The 26,288-nt window shown below is 45.2% G+C and overlaps 1 protein-coding gene across 2 annotated transcripts in view; it reads left to right on the forward strand.

Annotated features, from left to right (window-relative positions):
• Positions 1-25,579, forward strand: part of hmcn1 (hemicentin 1) — a 76,784-nt gene extending 51,205 nt beyond the window's left edge. Inside the window, exons 41-107 of one of the 2 annotated variants that reach the window (XM_035176054.2) lie at positions 697-872; positions 1,103-1,199; positions 1,408-1,530; positions 1,672-1,827; positions 1,970-2,245; positions 2,357-2,524; positions 3,313-3,426; positions 3,890-3,976; positions 4,071-4,262; positions 4,372-4,545; positions 4,651-4,764; positions 4,960-5,105; positions 5,253-5,403; positions 5,624-5,821; positions 5,926-6,039; positions 6,129-6,316; positions 6,844-6,940; positions 7,066-7,227; positions 7,384-7,497; positions 7,582-7,784; positions 8,214-8,295; positions 8,384-8,515; positions 8,680-8,829; positions 8,982-9,141; positions 9,224-9,348; positions 9,450-9,633; positions 9,999-10,096; positions 10,182-10,460; positions 10,619-10,815; positions 11,061-11,142; positions 11,352-11,488; positions 11,578-11,719; positions 11,833-11,977; positions 12,137-12,264; positions 12,344-12,500; positions 12,668-12,789; positions 12,922-13,086; positions 13,211-13,318; positions 13,437-13,574; positions 13,651-13,785; positions 14,153-14,422; positions 14,742-14,932; positions 15,043-15,256; positions 15,363-15,497; positions 15,606-15,796; positions 15,884-15,965; positions 16,176-16,445; positions 16,683-16,853; positions 16,952-17,122; positions 17,377-17,547; positions 17,658-17,828; positions 17,989-18,159; positions 18,404-18,574; positions 18,656-18,802; positions 19,166-19,303; positions 19,457-19,578; positions 19,696-19,933; positions 20,032-20,094; positions 20,214-20,333; positions 20,486-20,620; positions 20,700-20,813; positions 21,297-21,422; positions 21,552-21,680; positions 22,970-23,338; positions 23,474-23,593; positions 23,707-23,833; positions 24,455-25,579. In XM_035176054.2, the coding sequence (XP_035031945.2) occupies positions 697-872; positions 1,103-1,199; positions 1,408-1,530; positions 1,672-1,827; positions 1,970-2,245; positions 2,357-2,524; positions 3,313-3,426; positions 3,890-3,976; positions 4,071-4,262; positions 4,372-4,545; positions 4,651-4,764; positions 4,960-5,105; positions 5,253-5,403; positions 5,624-5,821; positions 5,926-6,039; positions 6,129-6,316; positions 6,844-6,940; positions 7,066-7,227; positions 7,384-7,497; positions 7,582-7,784; positions 8,214-8,295; positions 8,384-8,515; positions 8,680-8,829; positions 8,982-9,141; positions 9,224-9,348; positions 9,450-9,633; positions 9,999-10,096; positions 10,182-10,460; positions 10,619-10,815; positions 11,061-11,142; positions 11,352-11,488; positions 11,578-11,719; positions 11,833-11,977; positions 12,137-12,264; positions 12,344-12,500; positions 12,668-12,789; positions 12,922-13,086; positions 13,211-13,318; positions 13,437-13,574; positions 13,651-13,785; positions 14,153-14,422; positions 14,742-14,932; positions 15,043-15,256; positions 15,363-15,497; positions 15,606-15,796; positions 15,884-15,965; positions 16,176-16,445; positions 16,683-16,853; positions 16,952-17,122; positions 17,377-17,547; positions 17,658-17,828; positions 17,989-18,159; positions 18,404-18,574; positions 18,656-18,802; positions 19,166-19,303; positions 19,457-19,578; positions 19,696-19,933; positions 20,032-20,094; positions 20,214-20,333; positions 20,486-20,620; positions 20,700-20,813; positions 21,297-21,422; positions 21,552-21,680; positions 22,970-23,338; positions 23,474-23,593; positions 23,707-23,833; positions 24,455-24,821 (10,610 nt within the window). In that variant the 3' untranslated portion in view covers positions 24,822-25,579. The remainder of the gene's footprint in view (positions 1-696; positions 873-1,102; positions 1,200-1,407; positions 1,531-1,671; positions 1,828-1,969; positions 2,246-2,356; positions 2,525-3,312; positions 3,427-3,889; positions 3,977-4,070; positions 4,263-4,371; positions 4,546-4,650; positions 4,765-4,959; positions 5,106-5,252; positions 5,404-5,623; positions 5,822-5,925; positions 6,040-6,128; positions 6,317-6,843; positions 6,941-7,065; positions 7,228-7,383; positions 7,498-7,581; positions 7,785-8,213; positions 8,296-8,383; positions 8,516-8,679; positions 8,830-8,981; positions 9,142-9,223; positions 9,349-9,449; positions 9,634-9,998; positions 10,097-10,181; positions 10,461-10,618; positions 10,816-11,060; positions 11,143-11,351; positions 11,489-11,577; positions 11,720-11,832; positions 11,978-12,136; positions 12,265-12,343; positions 12,501-12,667; positions 12,790-12,921; positions 13,087-13,210; positions 13,319-13,436; positions 13,575-13,650; positions 13,786-14,152; positions 14,423-14,741; positions 14,933-15,042; positions 15,257-15,362; positions 15,498-15,605; positions 15,797-15,883; positions 15,966-16,175; positions 16,446-16,682; positions 16,854-16,951; positions 17,123-17,376; positions 17,548-17,657; positions 17,829-17,988; positions 18,160-18,403; positions 18,575-18,655; positions 18,803-19,165; positions 19,304-19,456; positions 19,579-19,695; positions 19,934-20,031; positions 20,095-20,213; positions 20,334-20,485; positions 20,621-20,699; positions 20,814-21,296; positions 21,423-21,551; positions 21,681-22,969; positions 23,339-23,473; positions 23,594-23,706; positions 23,834-24,454) is intronic. The other variant, XM_035176055.2, reaches the window with a different exon arrangement.
• The last annotated feature ends 709 nt before the right edge of the window (positions 25,580-26,288 follow it).

Consider the following 26,288-nt stretch of genomic DNA (forward strand, 5'->3'; position numbering starts at 1 on the left):
CAATTTCCCCAGAGGTTAGGTTTCATGGACTTCTTGGAAAAGACGCCACTCTGATTGTTAGCACCACAAACAAATGTTGAAATGGTTTAATGTTGCTGTCATAGCCCCAGATAGAATTAGTGCTTAAAGAGCACCAGATGACACAGACTTAGCATCTCAGGAAGCAATTATTCTTTTCACTTATGAGGTAATATGAAGAGTGTGCAGCATTTAGAGGGGCTTAGTGAGCCAACTCACCAAGTCAATTAATGTCAAAGAGCATCTAAGTAGAGAATGAATGTGTTCGTCAACGTAAGAGGATAGAATCTGCAGAGCAAGAAATGGCCGATATGAGCCTTTCGAAGACGTATTGGAGTTTATGACTATGAGTAAATGAAAAGATGTACATTTACTTTTTACATAAAAAGATTTATGTTTATTTTCTTCTTCAAGCTCCACACATTTGGTTTTATTTGTGTTTTATAAGTTTATGGTTCAAGACTCAATTACATTTCTTTGTCACAAGGGTTTGATAATGACACCTGAGGAATCATTGACATTTTTTAATATGTATCAGCCTATATATCAGATTCTGAAATGTTTTACTCCCAAATACCAGTATCAGCATCGCGCCCCCCCAAAAAAATCCAACCTGGTCGGGCTCTAATAATCGGTCATGGAAACACTGTCAGTAGCTTGTCTCCATGTCTGCCACAGTGCCACCGAACATCAAGGGCGAGGAGGTGAATGCCACAGTGATGCTTGGCCGTCCGGTGGAGCTGCAGTGCCAGAGCGACGCCATCCCTCCACCGACTCTCTCCTGGCGCAAAGATGGCCGTCCGCTGTTCAGGAAACCTGGACTGACGGTTTTGTCGGATGGAAGTTTGCTCAAGGTACCGTCAGAGTTAAGAGATGATAAAGTGGTAGATTGAATCTGACTTTGTAAGAGAAAATGTGTCTTGATGCAGCCTCAAGTTCTCTCGTCAGTGAAGTTTTTGTGGTTCCTCCTATTTTAAAATTAGTTTTACAGTTTACCTCCTTTTCAAAAATTAATATAAAGTTTATTGTTCTTTGAGTGTGTTGTTAATAAACCTCTTGATTTGTGTATGAATCTGTCTGTCAGGTGGATAGTGCCCAGGTGCAGGATTCAGGCAGGTATACCTGTGAAGCCACCAATGTTGCTGGAAAGACAGAGAAGAACTATAACCTCAATGTTTGGGGTGAGTTTGCAAAGATGGTTCTTGATTTTCACAAAAAGAACATTATCAAAAAGTCCTTCATCTGTTCCTGGTCATTTCACAGTTTTTTTATTTTAAAGAAGATATAAATTAGTGTAAATGTGTTTTGCAGTTTACATTTATTTTAAGCCCAACTCTATGTTTGACTGAGATGTGTGCGCCTCCCTTTGGTGTCGTCTTGTTATTACAGTTTCTCCCAGTATCCGCGGCTCAGAGGAGGTGTCTCATCTCACAGTGGTTGAAGGAAGTCTCATCACTCTGGTGTGTGAGTCCAGCGGCATCCCACCTCCGAGTCTTACCTGGAGAAAAGATGGTACGTTTTTAGGTGTGTGTGTGTGTGTGTGTGTGTGTGTGTGTGTGTGTGTGTGTGTGTGTGTGTGTGTGTGTGTGTGTGTTTGTGTGTGTTCGGATGAAAAAGAAACACTTAAGTTGACAAGTCTCGTCTTGGTTCCAGGTTCTGAGCTCAAGTCGGATCAGCGGCTCAGAGTTTTGTCCGGAGGTCGTCAGCTGCACATCTCCAGTGCTGAGAGGACCGATGCGGCCTCTTACACCTGCACGGCCTCCAGTGCAGCCGGCACCACATCCAAGGAGTACAGTCTGCAGGTTTATGGTATGTATAGGGATACAGGCATACAGTTTATGCAGCACTAGAGTTAAAAGTTATACAATTTGAAATAACGTGGTACCCTTGACAATTTTGGAATCTGTTGAAGGAAGCATATTCCCCAACTCACCCGCTTTCCCCCCTTCAGTCCGCCCATCCATCCAACATGGTGACAACGATGATGTCACCGTGACAAAGGGAGGGGATGTGACTTTGCAATGTGCTGCGGAGGGCGTGCCACGACCAGCAGTCACATGGCTAAAAGACGGGCGGCCTATCACAGGCCAGCATGGCGCAAAGGTCCTGAATGAAGGACGGCTGCTGCAGATTAAAGACGCTAAGGTGTCGGACACAGGACGCTACACCTGCATCGCTGTGAATGTGGCAGGGCAGGCTGACAGCAAGTATGACATCAGTGTACATGGTATGAATCATCAAGTTTTTATTTTAATCATTAGAGTACACTTTAACTCCATGTAGAAAGCTTAGCTTTTCCTTTTTGTCCCTTTCTCTTATTCCCTCTCCTCTTTTTCAGTCCCACCAAGTATAATCGGTCAGGTGCAGTTTCCAGAAAATGTGACTGTTGTCGTGAAGAACCCAGTCGCTCTGAACTGCGAGGCCGCTGGGATCCCTCTCCCTGCCATTTCTTGGCTTAAGGATGGTCGGCCAATCAAAGCTACCAGCTCAGTGCGCATCCTTTCAGGTGAGTTCCCACTGGACTCTCTCTGAAATTGTGGAGAAAAAAAACTTTTTATTTTTATTTCAGATTTCTTCAAAGATCAAGGAAATCCTTTCTTAGTTTTGAAGAAACACACTGAGGCACATTTTCAAAGCAGTAACTGGAACTGTTTCGCTCCCGGCTCGGTTTCAAAGACGCAGGCAGATGCAATACATCAGCAGTAATAAGCAGTAATGGGATCATTGCTCGTGGGGCCGAACTCAGACAGATCTGTGAGAGAAGACAAACAGGAGCAATTGCTCTGAATTGATGTTTGACAAGATCCATGAGGTGCTTCCAAACTAAACCGTGGCCCCTGAACTTTAGCCTACTACTTAAATTACATGTGCAGAACTACACGCATCACTCTGCCAAGTTGTTGCATTAGCTTTTTGACTTGTCTCCATTTTGTACATGAGCTTATGACAATGGGGAATGTTTGCAAATCAAATAAGTTCCATGAGTCAAAGTTTATCAGTCTGATTAGAACAAGCTGTCGAAGGTTTCCACAAACACGTTTAATTTTGAATCTCATTAAACTGGTTTGCAAATGTTTTAACAGCTGTGAGCCTGAGCGTCCAAATTCTTCCTCCTTACTGATCCTGGTTTTCAGAGAAGGGTGATTTACTCTCAACGAGCTTAAACTGATGTTAACACATCATCTGGATGTTTTTCTTTTGAGAAGAAGGGGCAGGTTTTTGCGGACATTGTCTTTGAATACATTCCACGGTGACGGCAGATTGATGATCATATTTGGCCTGTTTTTCCTCTAGGAGGACGAAGCCTGCGTCTAATGCATGCTGCAGTGGAGGATGCTGGGAGATACACCTGCATCGTGTCCAACAGTGCCGGGGAGGAGAGGAAGAACTTTGACATCGACATACTTGGTAAAGAGAAATCGTAAATGTCTCGTATCGTCGCTTTTACTTTGACGGCTTGAGGCTGTGTGAAAATTAAAGTCACTGTACATAAAAAAATCTCTCTATCTGTAAGTTGTTTATGTTTAGGTCCTTCAATTTAATTTAAAGAAACACTCTTTATAAACATTTTTAACCTTTAGATAGCAGCTTCAGAATGAGTTTGATGGATCACTGACTTGGAATAGAGAGAATGATTCTTCTTTCATTCCCACTCTTCAACCTGAACTAGAAGTCTTTCAAAATCAGCATTAATCATCAATATCAAGCCAGGGAACTTTTAAATCATCAAGAATTTTAAACGTATGGCTGCAGAGGGCGCTGTTGTTCAGTAAAAGTTACATAGTGTTGCTTTAACATCAACCTGAAGAGACGTGATGAACCGTGAAAGAGAGAGAGAACAATTTAATTGATTTTGAGTCTGATTCAACAGTTCCACCGAGCATTGTGAGCGAGGGAAGCGTGGTGGATACAAAAGTCAAGGAGAAGCACAACATAACTCTCACCTGTGAGGCATCAGGTAAGTGATGTACACTCTATATATAAATAGACTCATATAATTACAGATAATCTATATGTCACTGTTGTGTTAACATCCGTTAATGATTTTGCAGGTAATCCTGTTCCAGAGATCAAATGGCTGAAGGACGGACAGACTCTGGTGCCTGACAGACGCCACCAAGTTTTGTCTCACGGTCGTTTCCTCCAAATCTCTGGTGCCCAAGTGTCAGACACTGGCAGGTACAGCTGCCTGGCATCGAACAGCGCAGGAGATCGAAGCCGGCATTTCCACCTCAATGTCCTGGGTACAAAGACGACTCTTTAAATCCATTTGGAAATGTTTCATAAATCGATCTGATTATTTGAGATGGATTACAGCTACGTTCTTAATTTGATTGGTTGTGTTCCCGTCAGTTTCTCCCACCATTGCTGGGTCGGGTCCTGATGGTTCTACAGAGGAGGTGACGGTGACTTTGAGCAGCCCCACCTCTCTCGTGTGTGAAGTCCAGTCCTACCCAGCCGCCCTCATCACCTGGCTCAAAGACGGCACTCTGTTCGAGTCCAGTCGCAACGTTCGAGTGCTTCCAGGTTTGAGATCACACACATTTATAGAGTCAAAATGAAGAGAGTAGAATAAAATGGAATAGCATCGTTCTGTGTGGCGTTTGTCATTCATCGCTCGTACTTTCACAGGTGGGCGAACTCTGCAGATTCTTAATGCTAAAGAAGAGGATGCTGGGAGGTACACCTGTGTGGCCACTAATGAGGCTGGAGAGACGCTGAAGCACTATGAGGTCAAAGTTTATGGTGAGATAATTTGAGAGAATCCTTTACTCAGTACTTAGAACTGATGATATTCGGGTCGTCAAAGGTCACAGTGAGTGAAGTACGTAGACTGAAATTGTCTGAGGCATCCACCTGCAGGATGGTTATCGCAGTGATGTAATGTTTTTACCTATAATTTTTGACTTTATTTCTAACTGTTTACTGTTTTCATTCCAGTTCCCCCACAGATCAATAAAAATGATATCCCAGGGGAAGGACTGACCCCCAAAGAGGTCAAGATCAAGGTCAACAGCACGTTGACCCTGGAGTGTGCAGCTGAGGCCTTTCCTGCTCCAGCACTGCAGTGGTACAAGGACGGACAGGTAGATATTCCGCCTCCTGTGTCTATGGAGCCTTTCCAATATTCTGAAATGAATCTGCGACATATAGGACATATTATATTATACAAATAAAGTAAGTATTTATACAGCATTTTGATTCTCTCCCTTAATGCCTCTTTTTCTCTTCAGATCTTGCGGCCAGACAACCATGTGTCCATTACAACCAACGGTCGTATTGTTCAGATCAAACACGCTCAGGTGTCGGACACTGGGCGCTACACCTGCGTGGCCACTAACATCGCTGGAGAGGATGAGAAGGACTTTGATGTAAATATACAAGGTGAACTGGGTTGACTGATGCAAATGTGTTAACTGAGACTCTTTGTGCATTTCATGGGCTAAACGAGTGTCCCTGTGTTTTTATTTGTCCTTTTTAAAATTGTAAAAGAATACCATTGATTTAATAGTTTGAGATAAATGCAGAACCATGTGTGTTTCCAACCAAACTGTGGAATGAACTGTCCAAAAAGAAGGGTTTGAATATCTTTCCTCTTTTTCAGTTCCACCTAATTTCAACAGGCCTGGTGGAGTCGGTGACACCACGTCTCCCCCAGGCTTCGGAGGGGACGCTCGGGATGTGATACTCAACAATCCCATCTCTCTGTACTGTGAGACTAACGCCGTCCCTCCTCCCACTCTTACCTGGTACAAAGATGGACACCTGCTGACCTCGGGTGAGAAAGTTCTGATCATGCCAGGTGAGACACAGAAAGAAAACAGAATGAAAGCGAGGGAGCAAGAGAGAGAGAGAGAGAGAGAGAGAGGAAGAGTTCATGCAATGATTTTACTGTTTTACTCTCAGGCGGCCGAGTGTTACAGATTCCCAGGGCCCAGGCGGAAGATACAGGCAGATACACGTGTGTGGCTGTGAACGAAGCAGGAGAAGACTCCATTCAGTACGATGTTAGAGTATTATGTGAGTGAAAGTACTCAAAGTATCAGTAGGTGTATCAGAATATTAGTTTAATTCATTGTCGCTCATTGTGTATTTGTACGTTGCACCAGTGCCTCCGTCCATACGTGGAGCGGACAGCGACTTGCCCGATGAGGTCACGGTCCTGGTCAACAAAACCACCCAACTGGAGTGTTACGTGGATGGAAACCCCGCCCCCAAGATCACCTGGTTGAAGGACAACCAGCCAATCAGCTCTGATAGTTCACACAGGATCTTATCCAATGGGAGAACACTTCAGGTAACGACCAGGAAGCACAGTCAATAAACTGTTTGGGCATTCAAGTGAAATTTGTCCTAATGTTCCCATTGCCTATAAACTGCAGGATTTAGTAATTACACAGAAACCTCTGACACTTTTAGCTGCATATGAAATAAACTCTGAAGTATCAATAATGTGGTCAAATCTGTGCTGATGTTAGTATTTGTTTAACTGTGAGGTTGCTATGGTTTTGTTAACGTTTACTGAGCAACAGCGCCCCCTGTAGCCACACGTGGTGATAGATTCTGTTGGCCTCTGTGTCTGAGATGTCAAGTGGTTTTCATGTAGAGGAAAAACTGAATGGTGGATATTACCCAAACAAATCCACCAAACTCTATTTACATTTCTTCATATTTTGAAGGTTTCCTCACTGTATAAACGTCAGTGAACCATCAAACTAATTATGAAGCTGTTATTTAAAGGTAAAAGTGAGTGTTGCTCTAACTCTTAGATGCACATCACGCACAGTGGATGTGTATTCTTACTCAGTATTGTCCATCTTTCAGGTGTTTGCTGTTCAGGTATCGGACACAGGACGATACGTGTGTGTGGCTGATAATGTGGCTGGAAGTGCAGAAAAATCCTTTAACCTCAATGTTCATGGTGAGTCACATGGACTTTCTGAATACTTCATTAAATCTGCAAAGATTAACTCTTTTACTGCTCTTATAAGATATCTGTAAAATTACCATTTGCTACTCTGAGTGTTTGTTCTTTTTTCCTTTCAGTGCCTCCCACCATTATCGACCTGAGTCCTGAGAATGTGACGGTGGTGGTGAACAACTTTGTGTCTCTCTCTTGTGAAGCTACTGGTTTCCCACCTCCCACACTGAGCTGGCTGAATGACAGGGGCCCCATTCAAGGCAACACCAATGCACTCATCATGCCAGGTACTGGAAGCTCGGAATAATCTACAACTACAGGGTCACATTTAAAATAACATACATTCAGCAGTGGGAAAAAGCCATATTGCGGTAAAAGGATAATCAGTGCAAACATCAGTTGATTCTTAACATGTGTGTGTGTGTGTCTGTTTGTGTCCCCAGGTGGTCGTACGCTGCAGATTCTAAAAGCAAAAGTATCTGATGCAGGAAAGTTCAGCTGTGTGGCCATGAACGCAGCAGGAGAGGCTTACAAACACATCTATCTCACTGTGTTCGGTCAGTCTACGTCCACACCGAGTGCCCGACTTCAGCCTCTAGTTTTACCAGCTAATATATTTTCCTCTCTCCTCATCCTTCCAGTTCCTCCCAGTATCCGCGACAGCAACGGGGACTCTCCTGTGGTGGTGAACGTGCTTGTAGGGAAATCTGTCACCCTGGAGTGCGAGTCCAACGCCGTGCCTCCTCCCACCATCACCTGGTACAAGAACGGCAGGGCGGTGACGGAGTCGGCCAACCTGCGCATCCTGGCCGAGGGGCAGATGCTGCAAATCAAAGGCTCAGAGGTGAGACGTGAGGGGACGCCATGATGTCTGCTCCATGTTGTTATCATACCTCTGCTCCGGTGACAGCTAGTGACTGGAGGCATTATGTCTTCAGGTTTTCTTTCCATCCATACGTCCGTCAAATTTTTGTGAAGAACGCCAAGAAGGGAAGTTCTTCAAATTTGGTGCACACATTCAGTGACATCATATTATTGTGAATGCAATATGTCAGGAACACCTGGAGGGACTGAACCTGCTGTTTTCGACAGAGTCACACAACCTCAGCATCAAGAGCGTGGTCAATTCCGTAAAACAGATTAAATGACTCGTCTCCATGCAAGGATTTTCTTTTCCTAGCTTATACTGATTTCCTCTTATGTTTGTACATATTGTTTAATTTTCTTTTTCTTATCGTTTTCATCTGCCTCCTGTGTCTCCTTTGTTCTCCAGGTGTCTGATACTGGACAATATGTGTGCAAGGCCACCAATGTTGCTGGTCAGGTGGACAAGAACTTCCACTTGAATATTTATGGTAACTTATTCTAGATTTAAAACACACATTTAAAACAGTGTTTAACCCTTTTAACAATATTAAAGAGGGGATTTCTCTCTCTCTGAAGTGCCTCCCAGTATCGATGGCCCAGGGGAGGAGAATGTGGTGGAAACTATCAGTAACCCAGTCACGTTCTCCTGTGATGCTACTGGTATCCCTCCTCCCAGTCTCACCTGGATGAAGAATGGACGACCCATAGGTATGTCTGCATTATTGTGGTTCAGACATGGACAGTAGGTTTCTGTCAATCACAACGATATAAAACAGTTTTATCATCTGATGATCTGATGTCCTCCTGGGAAAGGTGATTTATGACTATCTTTGTCCACTAATACCAAACATATGAACTTCATGTTTCTGTAGAGAACTCAGAGTCTCTGGAGATGCACATCTTCTCCGGGGGCAGCAAGCTTCAGATTGCCCGGTCACAGCTCTCTGACAGTGGCACATACACGTGTTTGGCCTCTAATGTGGAGGGTAACGCACGCAAGAGCTACCATCTCACTGTACAAGGTGAAGTCTCAATGCACTCAAAGAATTCTTACATCACATTCTCAAACGTACATTGACAAGAATGTATGGTCGGAGTTGTTAAATCCCTCAGATCCAATATATCTGCATCTTCCATCCACCGACTCCTGCTAACACTTATGCTTATCTCTCAGTCCCTCCCAGCATCTCTGGATCAGAGCTGCCCAGCGAGATGGGAGTTCTGCTCAATGAAAGCATCCAGCTGGTCTGTCGAGTCCAGGGAACCCCCCCTCCGACCATCCAGTGGTTGAAGGATGGAGAAGTCATCCACAATGAAGGGAGCAAAGGTCTCAGGTACAGTAGAGCCTGCCACCAAAACAAGAAGTTAAAAAAGACGTAAATGAGAAATAATTGATGTTGATGTATTTTTGTTCAGGATCAGTGCGGATGGCAGCACACTCAGTGTGATCGGAGCTCACAACACCGACAGTGGAAAGTACACGTGTGTGGCCACTAACACTGCAGGAGAGGAGGACAGGATATTCAATCTAAACGTATATGGTGGGTTTATTTCCAATTCAACCATTATTTTTCCAATACACATTACATGTAATGTCCAATGCACTTCATGATGAGACAGACACGTTCCCTTTCTCTTTCAGTGCCTCCTGTGATCGACGGTAACAGTAACAAGGTCGAGGAGTTGACCACAGTTCTGGACAGTTCTGTCAACATCGAGTGTGTTGCCACAGGCTCCCCTCCCCCACAGCTCAACTGGCTGAGGAACGGCCTCCCCCTGCCGGTGTCGTCCCACATCCGGCTCCTCTCTGCTGGACAGGTGCTCCGGTAGGTCAGGGCTCAGGCAGAGGCTGTAACACAGGCTGCTGCATTAGGACAACTTCCTGTGTTTCATTTGTGGGGAATTTTGGTCAAATCCATTTTTTAAATGATTACAAAATAACGTGCATTGCAAAGGTAAAGCTGAGATGTTTGTCTCTCATTGTCTGTAAAAACCAAGAAAATGTTTTAATGTTTCATTCTCATTATAACAAAAAAATGTTAAAGTTGAAAAATTGGTACAAAAATAGATTAGAAAATTTTCCTGGCAGATAATTAGTCTAATAAATTGTATTAACTTGGTTTATACACCTTTAGTGAGAGTTGATATGTATCAGGATTTATAATCTGTTGAACCATTTTGTGTCTGCCAGGATTACACGAACCCAAGTGTCTGATGGTGGCACTTACACCTGCGTTGCCTCAAACAGAGCAGGAGTGGACAACAGACAGTATAGCCTCCAGGTGTATGGTGGGTATGAAAATGTGACTTGCTTGTAAAGTCATAGGAATAAATCACCAAATTAACCTAACGCATCTTTCATGACTCTGCGCAGTCCCCCCCGGTCTGGACGGAGCAGGCAGCACCGAGGACGTGACCGTAGTCAGAGGAAATATGGCTTCTCTGCTGTGTGTCGCTGATGGGACCCCGACCCCCACCGTGTCCTGGATCAAAGACGGAGCGACTCTGACTACTGACGATCACCTCACATTCCTCAACCTGAAAACCACTGTACAGATCATCCAGGCCCAGGTCAGCCACACAGGACGCTACACGTGTGTGGCGAACAACACTGCTGGTCAAGCGAGCCGCCACTTCAACCTGAAAGTGCTGGGTGAGTTGAAAGAGCAGATGCTGCATGTTGTCTTTCTGCTGGTGTCAAATGACAAAAGACAAAGATTGTGACAGAATTAACCCTAATGTCCAATGCTACTAATGTTTCTCCTTAATTATTTGCTTTATTTCTCATGTTGTTATGGTTACGTTGTTCAGACCCTCCGCAGATCAAGGGCTCCGGTGTTCCAACAGAGGTCTCTGTGGTGGTGAACAATGTGCTGGAGCTTGAGTGTGAGGCCTCAGGTATCCCCACGCCCTCCCTGACCTGGCTGAAGGACGGCCGCCCGCTCCCACAGACAGACAGTCTGCGCCTCCTGCGGGGGGGAGAAGTTCTCCGTGTGGCCTCGGCACAGGTCAGTCACCACCAGTGCTTTATTACGACACCGGCAACTGCACTCACCACCTCACCCCTCCGCTCTCATGGGTACTTACAAATTAAACACTGGTCACCACAGATTGTTACAATAAAATCCTATTAATTAGTTAATTTAATAACTTTTCTGTCACACATTACACTTACATTACAGTACATATGGCAAAATAAGCAATTTGTGCCTCTTTCCATTGGTCTTACACACTTTTTTACACTTGTACTTAGTTGGAGGACACCGGCAGATACAGCTGCTTAGCCAACAGTCCAGCAGGAGATGATGACAAGGAGTTCCAGGTTCGAGTGCACGGTGGGTAACACAGAGTGCACCGTACACAATGTTTTAGGAGAATCAATGCTTAAGGATCATTTTCATATATTTCATGTACAGAAAAGGAAGATGCATAGTTCATTTTATTGTTTTTTATTAATACATTTCTCCGTTTTATCAGAAAATGTGTGAAAAATAAGATATTTAAAATGACACCTGTCTATAAGATCCATGTTTTTCTGTAACAGTCCCCCCGAACATCGCGGGGGAGAGCACGCCCCAGAACACGTCAGTGCTGCAGAACAGACAGGTGACCCTCGAGTGCAAATCTGATGCCGTTCCACCTCCAACTCTGACCTGGCTCAAGGATGGCCAACCCCTGCAGGTCAGAAATACAGAAACAAACAACTCTCTGTAAAATGCACGACTTCCCTCAAGTTTATTCACTAATAACTTTTTGTGTTTTCTGTGTAGGCCTCTGCCCGAGTGCGAATCCTGTCCAGTGGCCGCTACTTACAGATCAACATGGCAGAGCTGAGCGACAGAGCTCAGTACACCTGTGTGGCGAGTAACGTCGCTGGCAAGACCACGCGGCAGTTTAACCTGGCTGTCAATGGTACAGCTACAGCTTTTCGCTCATTTCCTACAGTACTATCTTTTGTAATTCTCCCTTAAGTAGTTCTTGAGAAATAATCTATGTGCATATCAATTTCTCACCTCTTTCCTCAGTGGCCCCAACAATCAAGGACGGCCCCCAGACAGTGTCAGTACACATCAACAAGCCGTCGGTGCTCGAGTGTATCGTCAGTGGAGTCCCGCCCCCTCGTGTGACCTGGAGGAAACATGGGGCAATATTGGCAGGAAACAACCCCAGGTAAATCCGAGTGTCCCACAGTGTTGATGTTGCCGTCACTATCAGGAAAATTCTGTTTCTAAAATCTTGGAAGTTGCTGATTCCCCGTATCTCAAATTTTTTATTTTTGTATTTCCCTCAAAGCCGAATCTCACCCAGTTCGTATTAACTTGTGCGCAGGTACACGTTTTCGAGGGATGGGTCATTACACATCCACTCCGCTCAGGTGACAGACACCGGCCGCTACCTGTGTATGGCAACAAATCCGGCCGGGACGCAACGCAAGAGAGTGGATCTGCAAGTTTATGGTTGGTTGTGGAATATGTGCTTTTAACATTGTGTCCATCAGCCACAAATACAGCGCAGTCTGCCATTTCCTTTTTTCAGTGTCTCCTTCTATCGCTGACGGACGAACCAACGTAACGGTCACAGTCAACGTTCAGACCACCCTGTCCTGTGAGGCCAGCGGCATCCCCAAACCCACGGTCAGCTGGACGAAGAATGGTCGAGTCATGAACACCGACCAGAACCAGAATATGTACAGGTTGATCCAGGTTTTCTCCCTCTCTGTTTCCTCTTCCAAGATCTTAAAAAACACAAGCTCAAGGCTGCACAGAAAGCACAAATCCTTAAGTTTCTAATCATTTTATAATTATTATATAATTATACTACCTCCAAATACTGACTTCTCCTCTTTGTCATTATTTCCAGATTACTCTCATCCGGCTCCCTGGTCGTTATAGCGCCCACAGTGGAGGACACAGCAGTGTATGAGTGTGTGGTCTCGAATGAGGCAGGGGAACACTCCAGATCCATCAACCTCACTGTGCATGGTGAGAAATACCGCTTTCTTTTACAGCTTCATAATTCCAAAGATCATGATTTATCAATGTTGCATCGTGTAAAACTAAAAAAAATTCTGCACATGTATTTTCAAATGACTAATTTGACTTATGTTCCCATAGTTCCTCCTTCAATAGCAGATGAACCTACTGAGCTAACTGTGATCAGACTGTCCCCAGTGGTCATCGCCTGCACTGCATCTGGTGTCCCACAGCCCACGATCCACTGGAGCAAAGACGGAATGAAGCTGAACAAAGAGGGACGAGGATACAGCGTCCTGCCCTCAGGTCAGTTACACTAATAACATCACGTCATGACTTTAAATGTGTGTGGAAAACTTGTCAGTGATAGATGATATAAGATTGCTAACAGACATCAAGGCGGTAACACGTACCTGTAATCTCGACGCAGGTCCAGTAGAGATCACCTCAGCTGAGCTCAGTCACGCCGGACGCTACTCGTGCACGGCGAAGAATGCTGCAGGCTCCACCCAACGCCACGTGCAGCTCACGGTGCAGGGTAAGAAAACCCCTCAAGACAAAATGTCAAGTTTATCACTTTGTTGCTTTTCATACTGTAGTTTTGTTTAATTTTCATCATCATTCTGAACGTTAGCCTTTTTCCTGCTTCTCCTCAGAGCTCCCAGTGATCCAGTCCCACCCACCAACCCTGGATGTTATCCTCAATAACCCCATCACTCTGCCCTGCTGGGCCACAGGCTCACCCAGGCCCACCATCACCTGGCAGAAGGAGGGCATCAACATACCCACCACAGGTATTTGGTCCCCTCTATGTGGGTCAGTAATCTGTAAGCAGTCAGGTGTAACATCAGGTCTTTTGCTTTTCGTTAGGTGGCAGTTTCACAGTGCTGCCTAATGGAAGTCTGCAGATCTCCAAGGCTTCTGTTTCAGACTCTGGTACTTACATATGTGTGGCTCAGAACCCGGCTGGCACAGCACTGGGGAAGACCAAACTCAAAGTACAAGGTAGGTCACAGATTTATTTACTGTATGTTGTAGCAGTATTTCATCGTCTGACGAAATAACGATATTTGATAATCTAAAGTAATTAAAAACAATAGCCTACAAAATGGGCTGTGATTATGAAGTTTATTTTTATATATATTTTGTATTATTGAATTTCACTCCAGTACATCATGATGCGTTGACAGACACAGGTCCTGAATACAGAGATTTACGCACTTTATTTCCATGATACATAAATTATTTTACTTTTTTCTAGAAGCGAAACATTTCCCCTGCATTTCGTTTGTCGGTCTTGAATGGACCCTGATTCTTTCTCTTTGCTGATATTGCCTCGTGTTGACATCATGTGATACCTCTGTCCCCGCAGTGCCTCCCAGGATCAGCTCAGAGACTCAGAAGTACCTGGCACCCGTGGACTCCTCTGTGATGCTGCAGTGCCAGGCCGACGGCTCCCCTCCTCCCTCCGTCACATGGCACAAAGACGGGCAGCCGCTGAGCCAGTCCGTGCGCCGGCGGGTTCTCAGTTCAGGCTCTCTGCAGATCGCCTTCATCCAACCCAGTGACACCGGACGGTACACGTGCACGGCTGCCAACGCAGCGGGAACTGTGAGCCTGGAGATGAGCCTCACTGTACAGAGTACGTTTTAGTCATTTAACTATTTTACACGACAACTTTAAACATTAGCATCTTGTTAAATTAATCAAACTGATTTAAGTGCATTTGCATTTACTGCAGGATAGCTAGAATAATGCCTTTTCCATTGTTTGGTGGATGGCATTTTCTCATTTGTGCCATAAAGCGATTCAGTTCATTTGCCACAAACTCAGACCCACTGGCTCAAAATGTAAAATGTCACCAGTATCCTCTTTGATTGTATACTTCATTAAAACCATAAGTAAACATTTTCTTTAGGAGTTAATGTGATATTTAAAGATAAACCCTCTTACCTGTGCAGTCCCCCCTTCAATCCGGGGCGGAGAGCCAGAGGTGGCAGTGGTGGAAAACAGTCAGGCCCAGTTGATGTGTGTGGCGGAGGGGGTCCCTCAGCCCAGCCTGTCCTGGGAGAAGGATGGCAGCCCCCTCAGTGAAAACACAGGGGAGTACACCATCCTGCCATCTGGAGAGCTGGTGATCGACATTGCTCAGGTAGGGAAACAATAATACAACAAATTCTTTTTCTATTTCTTATTTTTGTAAATTGACTTAGGTGATCCATGTTCACGCTTCCTCCTCTCTTCATCTCCCCTCTGCACCAGCCTGATGACGAAGGCACTTATACGTGTGTTGCCACTAATGCAGTCGGGCAGGACAGTCACACGGTGGCCCTGTCTGTTCACACCCACCCTGTCTTCACTGAGCTGCTCGGAGACGTGGCCCTCAACAAGGGAGAGCGCCTCCTTCTGGCCTGTGGGGTCAGTGGCATCCCAACACCCAGAATCACATGGGTGTTCAACAACAACATCGTCCCAGGTTAGAGAGTAGCTCTCTTCTTTAGGCAAATCACAGAGAGATGAAGCTATATGTCTTAGATTAAAATCAATAACTCATATTATCTTCTCCTGCATTTTGTTAATAGTTCACTATGATCACATGAACGGCCACAGTGAGCTGGTGATAGAGAGAGTGAGTAAAGACGATTCTGGCACTTACACCTGCGTGGCAGAAAACAACGTAGGAACCATCAAGTCTCTGGGATTCGTGTACGTTAAAGGTAAAACCACAAAAATGTTTTCACCTTGTTTCACTTGTTCAGCTCAGAATCTGACCTCTTAATGTCAAGGCAGATGTGTGTGACTCACTTTCTTGTGTCTGTCTCCAGAGCCTCCGATCCTCGATGGGGATCACCACTCCAACCGGATCGAACCTCTGGGCGGCAACGCCATCCTGAACTGTGAGGTCCGGGGAGACCCCCTGCCGACCATCCAGTGGAGCAAAGGGGGAATAAACATCCAGATCAGCAACCGAATCCGTCAGCTGGACAACGGATCTCTGGCCATCTATGGCACAGTGGTAGGAAAACTATGAGAGTTGGACATTTTAGTTGTTGTACTTTGTTTAGATATTTCTTTGTAATTGTGATAATGAAATGTTACGCAGGGTGAAGATGCAGGCAACTACATGTGTGTGGCAACAAATGATGCTGGCGTCGTGGAAAGAAGTGTCACACTTACCTTGCAGAGTAAGTGTCAGTGCTATTTAACATAAGATCGATCATTTCCCACATTAACAGAATTTGAAATAAACATTTTAATGTATACGTTTGTTATGACATTATCTGGGGTTATTTCTTCAGGATTCCCCATGTTTGTTAAACTAAATTTGATGTGCACAGCGAGTGGAATTTGCCTTTAAATACTTTAAATCACACGTTCCCACCTTCTTCTTCCAGGTGCACCCACTATCATCGTGGAGCCAGTTGAGACGGTGGTGGATGCTGGCACCACGGTCCTGCTCAAATGCCAGGCAGAGGGTGAGCCCCAACCCAAGATAGAGTGGTCCCGCCAGGGGCGCCCGCTGCTGGCCATCGACCGCTTCTCCACCCTGTCCAACGGTTCCCTCAGGATCAGCAGTGCCCAGAAGGAGGACACGTCCGAATATGAATGTGTGGCCAGAAACCTACTTGGATCTGTGCTGGTCAGGGTCACACTCACCGTACGAGGTGAGCTGCACCAACACTGCATGGGTAGTTTTCATTGTATAACTATTTTGAGCCAGCTTCCATTTGAACCTACAACAAATGTTCCAAGAGTGGATTGTTTTCTTTCACTGCAATCACAGTTAAAGAAATGTAATAAAGGTTTGATGGAGAAAACACTCAATCATCTTCTTTATCCTCCAAAGAGAAAACAAAAGGAAACAAATAGTATCCTGTGTTGATGTGTTTTTTGTTTTTCAGTACATGGGGGCTTCTCAGAGTGGGCAGAGTGGGGTCCTTGCAGTGTGTCCTGTGGTGTCGGGGCTCAGAAGAGGCAGAGACAGTGTAACAACCCTCTACCTGCCAATGGAGGGCGCCACTGTGCTGGACTGGAGAAAGAAACACGCGGTTGTCAGGGAAAACCATGTCCAGGTGAGAATTATTTTAGGTATGAGAGGATTAGACCTCTTCTTTTAGGCCGCGTGCCAGTGGTGCATGCCTCAATAAGACCTGTAACTGTGTCCCTCTAGTGGATGGTAACTGGTCAGACTGGTCCCTCTGGGAGGAGTGTTCTCGTACGTGCGGTCAGGGCAACAGAACCCGGATCCGGACCTGCAGTGACCCTCCAGTTCAGCATGGGGGGAGGCTGTGTGAGGGGAAGGCAGTGGAGGTCATCATGTGCAGCGTCAGACCTTGTCCAGGTGAGCAGCAAAGACATTTTCTACAGCTGCAACAAAAAATATCAACTGTTGTACGAGAGGCTGCAACTGACATGAATGTGTTATCTTATTGCATCAAATTGACCTTTTTTCAACACCTGAAAACTACTTGACAGATCTAGAATTGAAAAAAAACATGGAGACAACATAAAAAATTACAGTAAACAACATTTATTTGAGATTTCATTTGGCTTGATGCTCAATAATAAGCTTTATATATGTATGTATTCTTGCAGTGGCAGGTAACTGGGGCTCTTGGCTTCCTTGGAGCCCGTGCAGTGAGACCTGTGGTAAGGGCATGCAGTCCAGGATCCGACTGTGCAACAACCCTCCTCCTGCCTTCGATGGGCCGCAGTGTGAGGGCACAGACACCCAGACACAAGTGTGCAAGGAGAGACTTTGTCCTGGTGAGAGCTCAGGAATTGTAGACTAAAGGAGACTTCAGTCCATATCCACATGTCTGTTCCCCAGTGGATTTAAATCCGGTTTCAAATATTAAATCCTCACTTTCCTCCAGTGGATGGGAAGTTTTCGTCCTGGGTGAGCTGGGGAGCCTGCAGTGTTTCCTGTGGAGGCGGAACTAGACAGAGGACACGTCTCTGTGCCAGCCCCGCCCCTCAGCATGGTGGCCGGCAGTGCGAGGGCAACGACGTGCATATTGACTTCTGTAACAGCGACCCGTGTCCCAGTGAGTAGACTTTACTTTGACTAGATTTGCCGAAAGCAGCATATTTTATTTGATAGGGAAAAACAGACATCCACTATGTCTTTTTCCTCCATTTGTATTGTTTGTATTATTTGTATTTATGCCTGGTTGCATCTGACGTTTTGCCCTTATTTTCTGACAGTCAGCGGTAACTGGGGTCCTTGGAGTAGCTGGGGCGGCTGTAGCAAGACGTGTAATGGAGGTCAGATGAGGCGCTACAGGACGTGTGACAACCCCAGACCTGCCAATGGTGGGAGAGCATGTGCAGGGGCAGATACACAGATACAGAGATGCAGCACAGCAAACTGCCCCGGTGAGTCAGCACGTGTACAACTGTGTAGAATTAACTAACAGAAAAATGTCAGTGCTTGTCTTTTCTGTGTGTTCCAGCGAGAAAACCACAATGATACAAATTTATTTCATCATTTTAAGATTTTGAAAAACAATTGCCCCTAAAATCTCAGATTATGAGACAGTGAACAACGCCCTGCTGAGTGTGTGTTTTCCTACAATGTGTGTGTTACTGACGTGTTCATTTCTGGGCTGTATCATCACAGTGGATGGTTACTGGGGTTCATGGCAGCCGTGGGGAGAATGCTCCGCGTCCTGTGGAGGCGGAGAGAGAACACGCGTCCGTCTCTGTAACAGCCCGTCTTCTAGCAACGGCGGCCGCCTGTGTCCGGGTGACTCCTCCCAGCTTTCCAAGTGTAACACGCAGGCCTGCCCAGGTAAGACACGCATTCAAAAATACTGCATATGTGTGTGCCTGGTTCATTAACACTTAATGATACCGTATCTCTCTCTGTCAGGCGGGCCCCAGACGGCACGAGGGAGCGTCATAGGGAACATCAACGATATTGAATTTGGCATTGCCATCCTCAACGCCACCATCACAGACAGCCAGTCTGGTGGCAGACTCATCAAGGCCACTATTTCTAACATCCCAAGGACTTTAGGTCAGTTTCATTTCTTGATTTTATAACTTCTGTTATCAAGCTGCGTTTCGTGATCTCCTCCATGTTTCCTGTTGTTCTAGTGTTGCTCGGTTTATATATCGTCATTGTTGTTGTACAGTCTTTTGAATTATTGTCGCCTGGTGAGACAGCATTGTTATAGCCGTCGGTGGAAAAGCAGTCGCACAATGGTCTGCAGGAACCTTTCAAATTGTTCCTGGGACTAAAAGTTCTAACTATCTTTGGTCAAAACGGGACTTTAGACTTGTGATACCTGCCTTCACGGAAGTAATAAATCTATTCTCTTCAATTTTGTATTAAATCTCATAATAAATGATCTTCCACTGAAATGCCTTTTCATTCAAGGTCCTGCAATGAGGAAGCTCATCTCCATCCTGAATCCTGTTTACTGGACCACGGCACAGGAAGTGGGAGGGGCCGTTAACGGCTACACGCTGACAGGAGGCGTCTTCAGGAGGGAGACACAGGTGGAGTTCGCTACAGGTAAGAATGGACGTGGGTCTGTACTTTTTAATGTAAAAAACAGAGCTTCATCGTATATAAATACTCCGAGTGGGTCCAGTCTTTCGCCTGTTAACTGTGTGATGATGTTGATGTTCAGCATTAGTGTTGAAATGTGACACATCTCGTTTCTAGGTGAGATCCTGAGGATGACCCACATTTCCAGAGGCCTGGACTCAGATGGAGCGTTGTTATTGGACATCGTAGTGAACGGACACATCTTACAGTTGCCCTCACATGCTGACATCAGCATCAAGGTACAGAAATAATCAATGTAGGTGATACGGTCTTGCGTCCTGTGTTAGGTTTGTGAATTGGTTAGAAAATGTCAAAGTTGCTTGGAGGCTGCCTCACATGCACCGTGTTCTCTGCAGGACTACACAGAGGACTACATCCAGACAGGCCCGGGGCAGCTGTACGCTCTGTCCACTCGCATGTTCAGCATTGACCGGCAGAGCGTGCCCTACTCCTGGAACCACACCATCTCCTATGACGTGTCGAAGGGCAAGATGCCTTACCTGGTGGAGATGCTGCACGCCACGGCCATCGACGCTCAATACCACCCTCTGGAGGAGGTGTTGGAGTACAGCATCCAAGCTGTCATCACAAAAGGTGAGGATACTAATTTTTACTAAGTATTTTACCTTTACCTTTTTGTTGTGTCACAAACTCAACCTAAATGTATTGATGTAATGTTGATGTGATTCCAGGTGATCGTAGTAACCAGTGTCCTCAGGGATTCACTTTGGTGTCTGCTGGGCCCTATTGTGCAGGTAATGTCTGTTTATAAAGATTGATAATAAATGATTGAACTGCTTATTCTGGACTTTCTGATGGTGTGATGAAATCTGTTCCGATTATTGTGTTTTTATATATTATTCATGTGCTGTAGATGAGAACGAGTGTGAGGTCGGAAACCCCTGTTCGCACACCTGCCACAATGCCATGGGCAGCTACTACTGCTCCTGTCCCCGAGGCCTCACTATCTCAGCTGATGGCAGGACCTGTCAGGGTACACAACACACACACACACACACACGCACACATACCTCCCTCTGTAGGGTCTATGCTCAAAACTGTCCTCACGAATATATAAGTACAAGTACACACTCACACTTACAGTACTCATTGTCTATATTAATCCGCTGCTCTCCACTCTCTTAGACATTGACGAGTGTTCACTGGGCGGTAACGTGTGTCACGACGGAGAGGACTGTGAGAACGCCATTGGTTCCTACCGGTGTGTCATGCGTTGTGGGCGTGGTTTCAGGAGAACAGCGGACGGTCTCAGCTGCACAGGTACGTCAACACGCTTCACTGATCGCCCCGGGGCCTTCCATGAATTTTCCTAATCCTCACGTTGTCTTATGTTGCTCAGATGTGAATGAGTGTCAGGAGTCTCACCCGTGTAATCAGCACTGTCTCAACACCATCGGCAGTTATCGCTGCGCCTGCGAACCAGGATTTCAACTCAGGAACCGACGCTGTGTTGGTGAGATTCCGGCTTCACCTCTAACCTTCAACATTAAAGCAACACCGTGTAACTTTTACTGAGCAGCAGCGCCCCCTGCAGTCACACATGGTGATGAATTCTATTGGGATCCGTGTCCTAGTTTCATAGAGAGAGAATCAATCTTTTGCCCAGAGCTCTGACACTCAACTGAAACACTACTGAATGGTGGATATTACCCATGATCCCTTGCTCCCTGAACCAGAAGAGCTGCTGCTTTAACAAATACATGAAACACTGTTTAGAATTATTCCTATTTGAAAAGTTGCCCCGGATACAAACGCTGTTTTTTAACTGATCTACAATTCAGCATTTCTCTTGAACTTAAATTAATAATAATACATTTAATTGATTATTATTATTATTATTATGGTATTTTTTTTTATTTCCTGGAAGAAATTACTCTGCTTTTATTTCTGCTCCTACGATCGTGCCAATTCTCTTTTCTCTCTCTTTTCACCTCAGATATAAACGAGTGCAGACAGAGGGTCTGTCGCTCAGATCAACAGTGTAAAAACACACGCGGTGGTTACACCTGTATCGACCTGTGTCCCAACGGTATGACCAAAGGGGCCAACGGGACGTGTGTAGGTGAGTAATGTTAGTAAGTTGGACAGAATCAGCTGATGGACAAATGTGAAACAATACAGACTCTGAGAGATTTCAGTCATGGGGTTAACAAACTGAACTGTGCTGTCTGTTGTCTGTTGTCTGTTGTAGACATCGATGAGTGCAGAGATGGAACCCATCAGTGCAGATACAACCAGATCTGTGAGAACACCAGAGGCAGCTACCACTGTACGTGTCCACGTGGCTACAGATCTCAGGGAGTGGGACGGGCCTGCGTCGGTACGTACACGCTTCGTGATTTCTTTACACTGTCACCACCTCATCAGTAATGGACAAAAGAAACAGTCCCGTTGAGAGACCACATTTAAATTCACCAGATCTGGAGTTTTATTGGGATTTGTACCAAATTACACTTATCAGATGTGAAAATGTCAAAAGAACTTCACCAGTTTTTCCATTATCCTGCTGGAACAACAAAATATAATAAACAGGGGTCAAAACATAACCTCCTTGACAGAGTTAATAATTGATGACATAATAAAACTGCTTCTTTAGTTTGAAATAGCTCAGTACTGCTCACTGTACACAGTCTAATGTGTAGCTGTGTTTAATTGAGGATATTCAGCCTCGGCCAGCAGTTTGAAACACTTCTGCTCTGCATCAGCTTTCTTGCTTCTGCCAGCGTCCTCCTCCTCTCTCTGTGTGGGTGACTCACTCCTGTTGAAAGTCTAAAATAACATCCTCTGCCGTCTAGTTCAGATAGTAGATCCTGCTGCTTGCTTGCTTGCATCTTTAAAATGCTGCAACTGAAACGGCTTGTTAACTCCTAGCAATCAATGCAAAGACCTTTTTCTTTATTGCAGATATCTAATGCATGGTGTCCTACTATCCCAGGGTTGATTCTAAGTGTCCTTGTCTACACTGTCAGATAAGAGTCAGGGTGAGGGAGGACTCCGGGGAGAGAACCTGGAAGAGAACGGTTCCTCCTTTGACACATGGACATAAAAAGACCAGCACCATCACCTCACAGCTCTGTCTCTCACTCTGTTTCCTTTCCCCTCTTTTCCAACATCCCCTTTATGTGTGAATCTGGCTATTTCCTGGTGTTGCTTTGTAATGGCATACATTCCCCCCGTGACATCATTAACGACGTTGATGTCTGTCTTTGTCAAAAGCTGTTCATGTGTATTTCACATACGACCTGATGTCATTTCTTTACATGAAATGTTGAAGTTATTTTCTTCAAACCAGCACTTTTCTTTGATATGATGAGATCAAATCAGTCTCTCATTCAAATTCCACAAATGTGTTGATAGTGTCAATACATTTCTGTCTCAGAGACATGGAAATGTATTGTCGAACAGTGGGGTAATTAACATATCCCCTTTCTCCCCCCCTCATCCTCATCTCTCTCCTCTGTTTTCATGGCCTGCACCATTTCATTTCTCCTTTTCATTTCCCTTCCTCTCTCTCTCTCTCTCTATCGATTATTATTTTTGTACCTGTTCTCCTTCTCCTCTGTCACTCTGTCTTTTACCGGTGCTGGTCTTTCTTTGTGCTGAGGGCAGACATAAATGAGTGTGAGCGGCTTCCGCAGCCCTGTGCCCACCAGTGCGTCAACACCCCGGGCAGCTTCAAGTGCACCTGCCCGCCGGGGCGCCACCTGCTGGGCGACGGCAAATCCTGCGCCGGCCTGGAGCGTCTGCCCAGCTATGAAAGTTACTCATACGGCTACCGCACATCTCAGTCGTCCCCTGAGCGCAGCACCTACCAGCAGCTGTACCACAACCTGGCCTCTCAGAGCTACCACTCCTACGCGGCCGCCTCAAGGGGGCGCTACAGGAGCCGTAGCCGCAGAGAGACTCATACACATTCCGCACAGCTCGGCGTCCTCGCATGTCAGCAGGGGTTTGAGTCCAGGGGTGGACGCTGCTTAGGTAACTATGGAGGACAGGCAGGGATGAGATGAGGGAGAGATGCTTCACTGCTGATTCAGGGTTTGTCGTGAATATGAACTGGGAGCTTGAAATGGGCTTTGATCTACTTTCTGTGTGTGTGTGTGTGTCCGTCAGACATCAATGAGTGCGAGGTGAGGGACGCCTGTCAACACGAGTGTGTGAACACACCTGGGAGCCACAGGTGTCTCTGTCCTACTGGTTACCGCCTCATGACCAACGGCAAAACCTGTCAAGGTGAGAAGCGCCACCTACCTCCTGGAGCTGTCACCCCCCACATCATCAGGGGGAATCATTCTGAAGCTTACTGAACTGACCCGTCTGTGATCATCTGTTTTCTGTATCCACAGATATAGACGAGTGCCTGGAGCAGAACATCCAGTGTGGAGCGAATCAAATGTGCTTCAACATGAGAGGAAGTTACCAGTGCATCGACACGCCCTGTCCGCCAAACTACCAGAGGGATCAGGCCACAGGGTAAAACTCCTCAGAAACATCAATCATTAACCATTTAGACGCACACATTAAAGTAATTCTCCAATCTCGTCATGAGAGTTTAGTATTTTGGGATGATTTTAAGAGGATTAGTCAAATTCTTGTTCAGACTTTCACCACCAGCAGAATAAAAAATGCTTTCATCTCTTCTACCTGCAGTAACTGAGACATTGAATCTACAAACACTTGTTTTACAAAATTCAAACATCTCTGGAGATGATTCCACGTAGGCAGCTGCATCCAACCTTTACAATGAGCAGCAATAATCTGTGGAAAACGTAAAATACCTGCCTTCCCCAGAGTCTTGAGACATTATCACTCTATGTATCAGTTGCCAAACTTGGTTGAGCTTCCCTCATGACTCTCATCTCACTAAGCAACACATATTTTTCCGTTTTTATAACATTTTACTTGATTTAATTGAATTTCATTTACTCTATTTGTTATTATTACTTTATTTATTGTTTAGATTTTGAATGATTAAACTACGGTGAACATATTCTTTTGGTTCTTTTTAAATTGGTTAAATCTTCCATATGTTGAATTGGTTATTTGTTTTGCTTCCCCACATCATCTTTAACCGAACCTCACTCTGTGGTGTAGGTTCTGCCTGAAGAACTGTCCCCCCAACGACCTGGAGTGCACGCTGAGCCCGTACGCGCTGGAGTACAAGCTGCTGTCTCTTCCCTTCGGCATCGCGGCCAATCAGGACCTCATCCGGCTGGTGGCCTACACGCAGGACGGCGTGATGCACCCCCGGACCACCTTCATCGTGGTGGACGAGGACGTCACGCTACCCTTCGCCCTGCGGGACGAGAACCTGAAGGGGGTGCTGTTCACCACGCGGGCGCTGCGAGAGCCCCACACGTACCGCATGAAGGTCCGAGCCCTCTCCTACAGCGAAGACGGAGGCATCGAGTACCAGACGACCTTCATCGTCTACATCGCCGTCTCTGCCTACCCCTACTGAGAGCACTTTAAAACGACGCGACGCTGAGGTGCGGCGGTGAACTGCGTCCTGCGTGGTGTGAACGTGTGAGTGGGTGTGGTCGTGGAAAAGAAGCCACATCATTGAACAGACTGCAAAGAGACTCATTGTGAGCAGCACACAGCCCTGAAGACACGAGGAAGTAGAGAGAGAAACCAGCCACAGGATGAAGCTCAGATCTCTGTTAACCTCACTTCAGTCTTTTAGGACTGTTCTTCAAATATTTCATATTTTTGTCCCTTTCTGATTTATTTATAACACAAACAAGATTTTGCTCCTGGAAGCCAAACCTACCACCTCTGGCTCAGAGAGAAGGCCTCAGCCCCGATTAGGAAATCTGTGCTTGTCTCTTATTTACATCTACCTATTAACTTATTGGGAAGTGCTTGAACAGGAAACAGGAAGTTCCCTCGTTTGTTTATCCCTCGTGTAGTCGCTCGCCGCAGTGGAGCAGTGACTGACGGTGCTCATCGTGAAGACGGAGAACTCGACCATCACGTGTTCTACAGCCTCAGGTAGCGACCCCTCGTACACTCAGTGCATCAGTTAGAACCCCCCCCCATCAATCAGTACACTGATTATTACATCACGAGTCACGCTCCATCCAGTAGTTGATACCAAGATGTATTTTATTTTTATGACTTGTACATACGTTTTGTTTTTCTCATAATGTATTGCCATACTGTACTTAATCTATCCATTTTTTTAATAAAAATGTAATAAATGAATATACACTGAAATCAAGTGTGATGTGTGTCTGCAGCCACAGCATAAAAGAGCATCGAATCTAATACGTCCTTATTATTACACTCCTGATTTTATCACACTTAGAATTACAATTAAGAATCAATCCAAGGAGCCTAGAGCCTCCCTGCTGTGAGGAGACGGTGCTAAACACTGGGCCACCGTGCCGCCCCAAGATTCTCACTCACAGTGTAAAACTAAAGAATTAAAGTGCTATTTGTTGTGATTCTTTTAAAATAAAACTGGCATTTTACTGCACGTTTTAGTTATTCTGCAAAAACTTTTTTTACATTGCAACATTCAAGCCTCGATTTACTTTGTGATAAGTACCAATTAATTTCTTAACAATCAGATATAATGTATTTACATGAAACTCAAGATGAAATAAAAGGAAATTGGCTGAAAGCAGAAATCTCCTGAAATGTGGAGTAAAAAGTCTTCAAATCAAAAGCTAATAATAGGATAAAAACTACCATATTCATAATTAGCCAATACATTTAAGCCTCAGCTATTATTTCAACCAACATAATCATGTATGCTCCTGTTCTGTACTGCAACCATCTACTCCTAAATCATAAATAGCTTTTGTTATGTTTGTGAGTAATTAAAATAAAGGATTATTAGTTGTAGGAGTAATAATAAAGTCCCTGACGTGTATATACACACACAATACTCAGTCCGTGCATATAAAACACAATCAAACAT

The sequence above is a fragment of the Hippoglossus stenolepis genome, chromosome 14, assembly GCF_022539355.2.
Source record: "Hippoglossus stenolepis isolate QCI-W04-F060 chromosome 14, HSTE1.2, whole genome shotgun sequence".
Taxonomy (NCBI): domain Eukaryota; kingdom Metazoa; phylum Chordata; class Actinopteri; order Pleuronectiformes; family Pleuronectidae; genus Hippoglossus; species Hippoglossus stenolepis.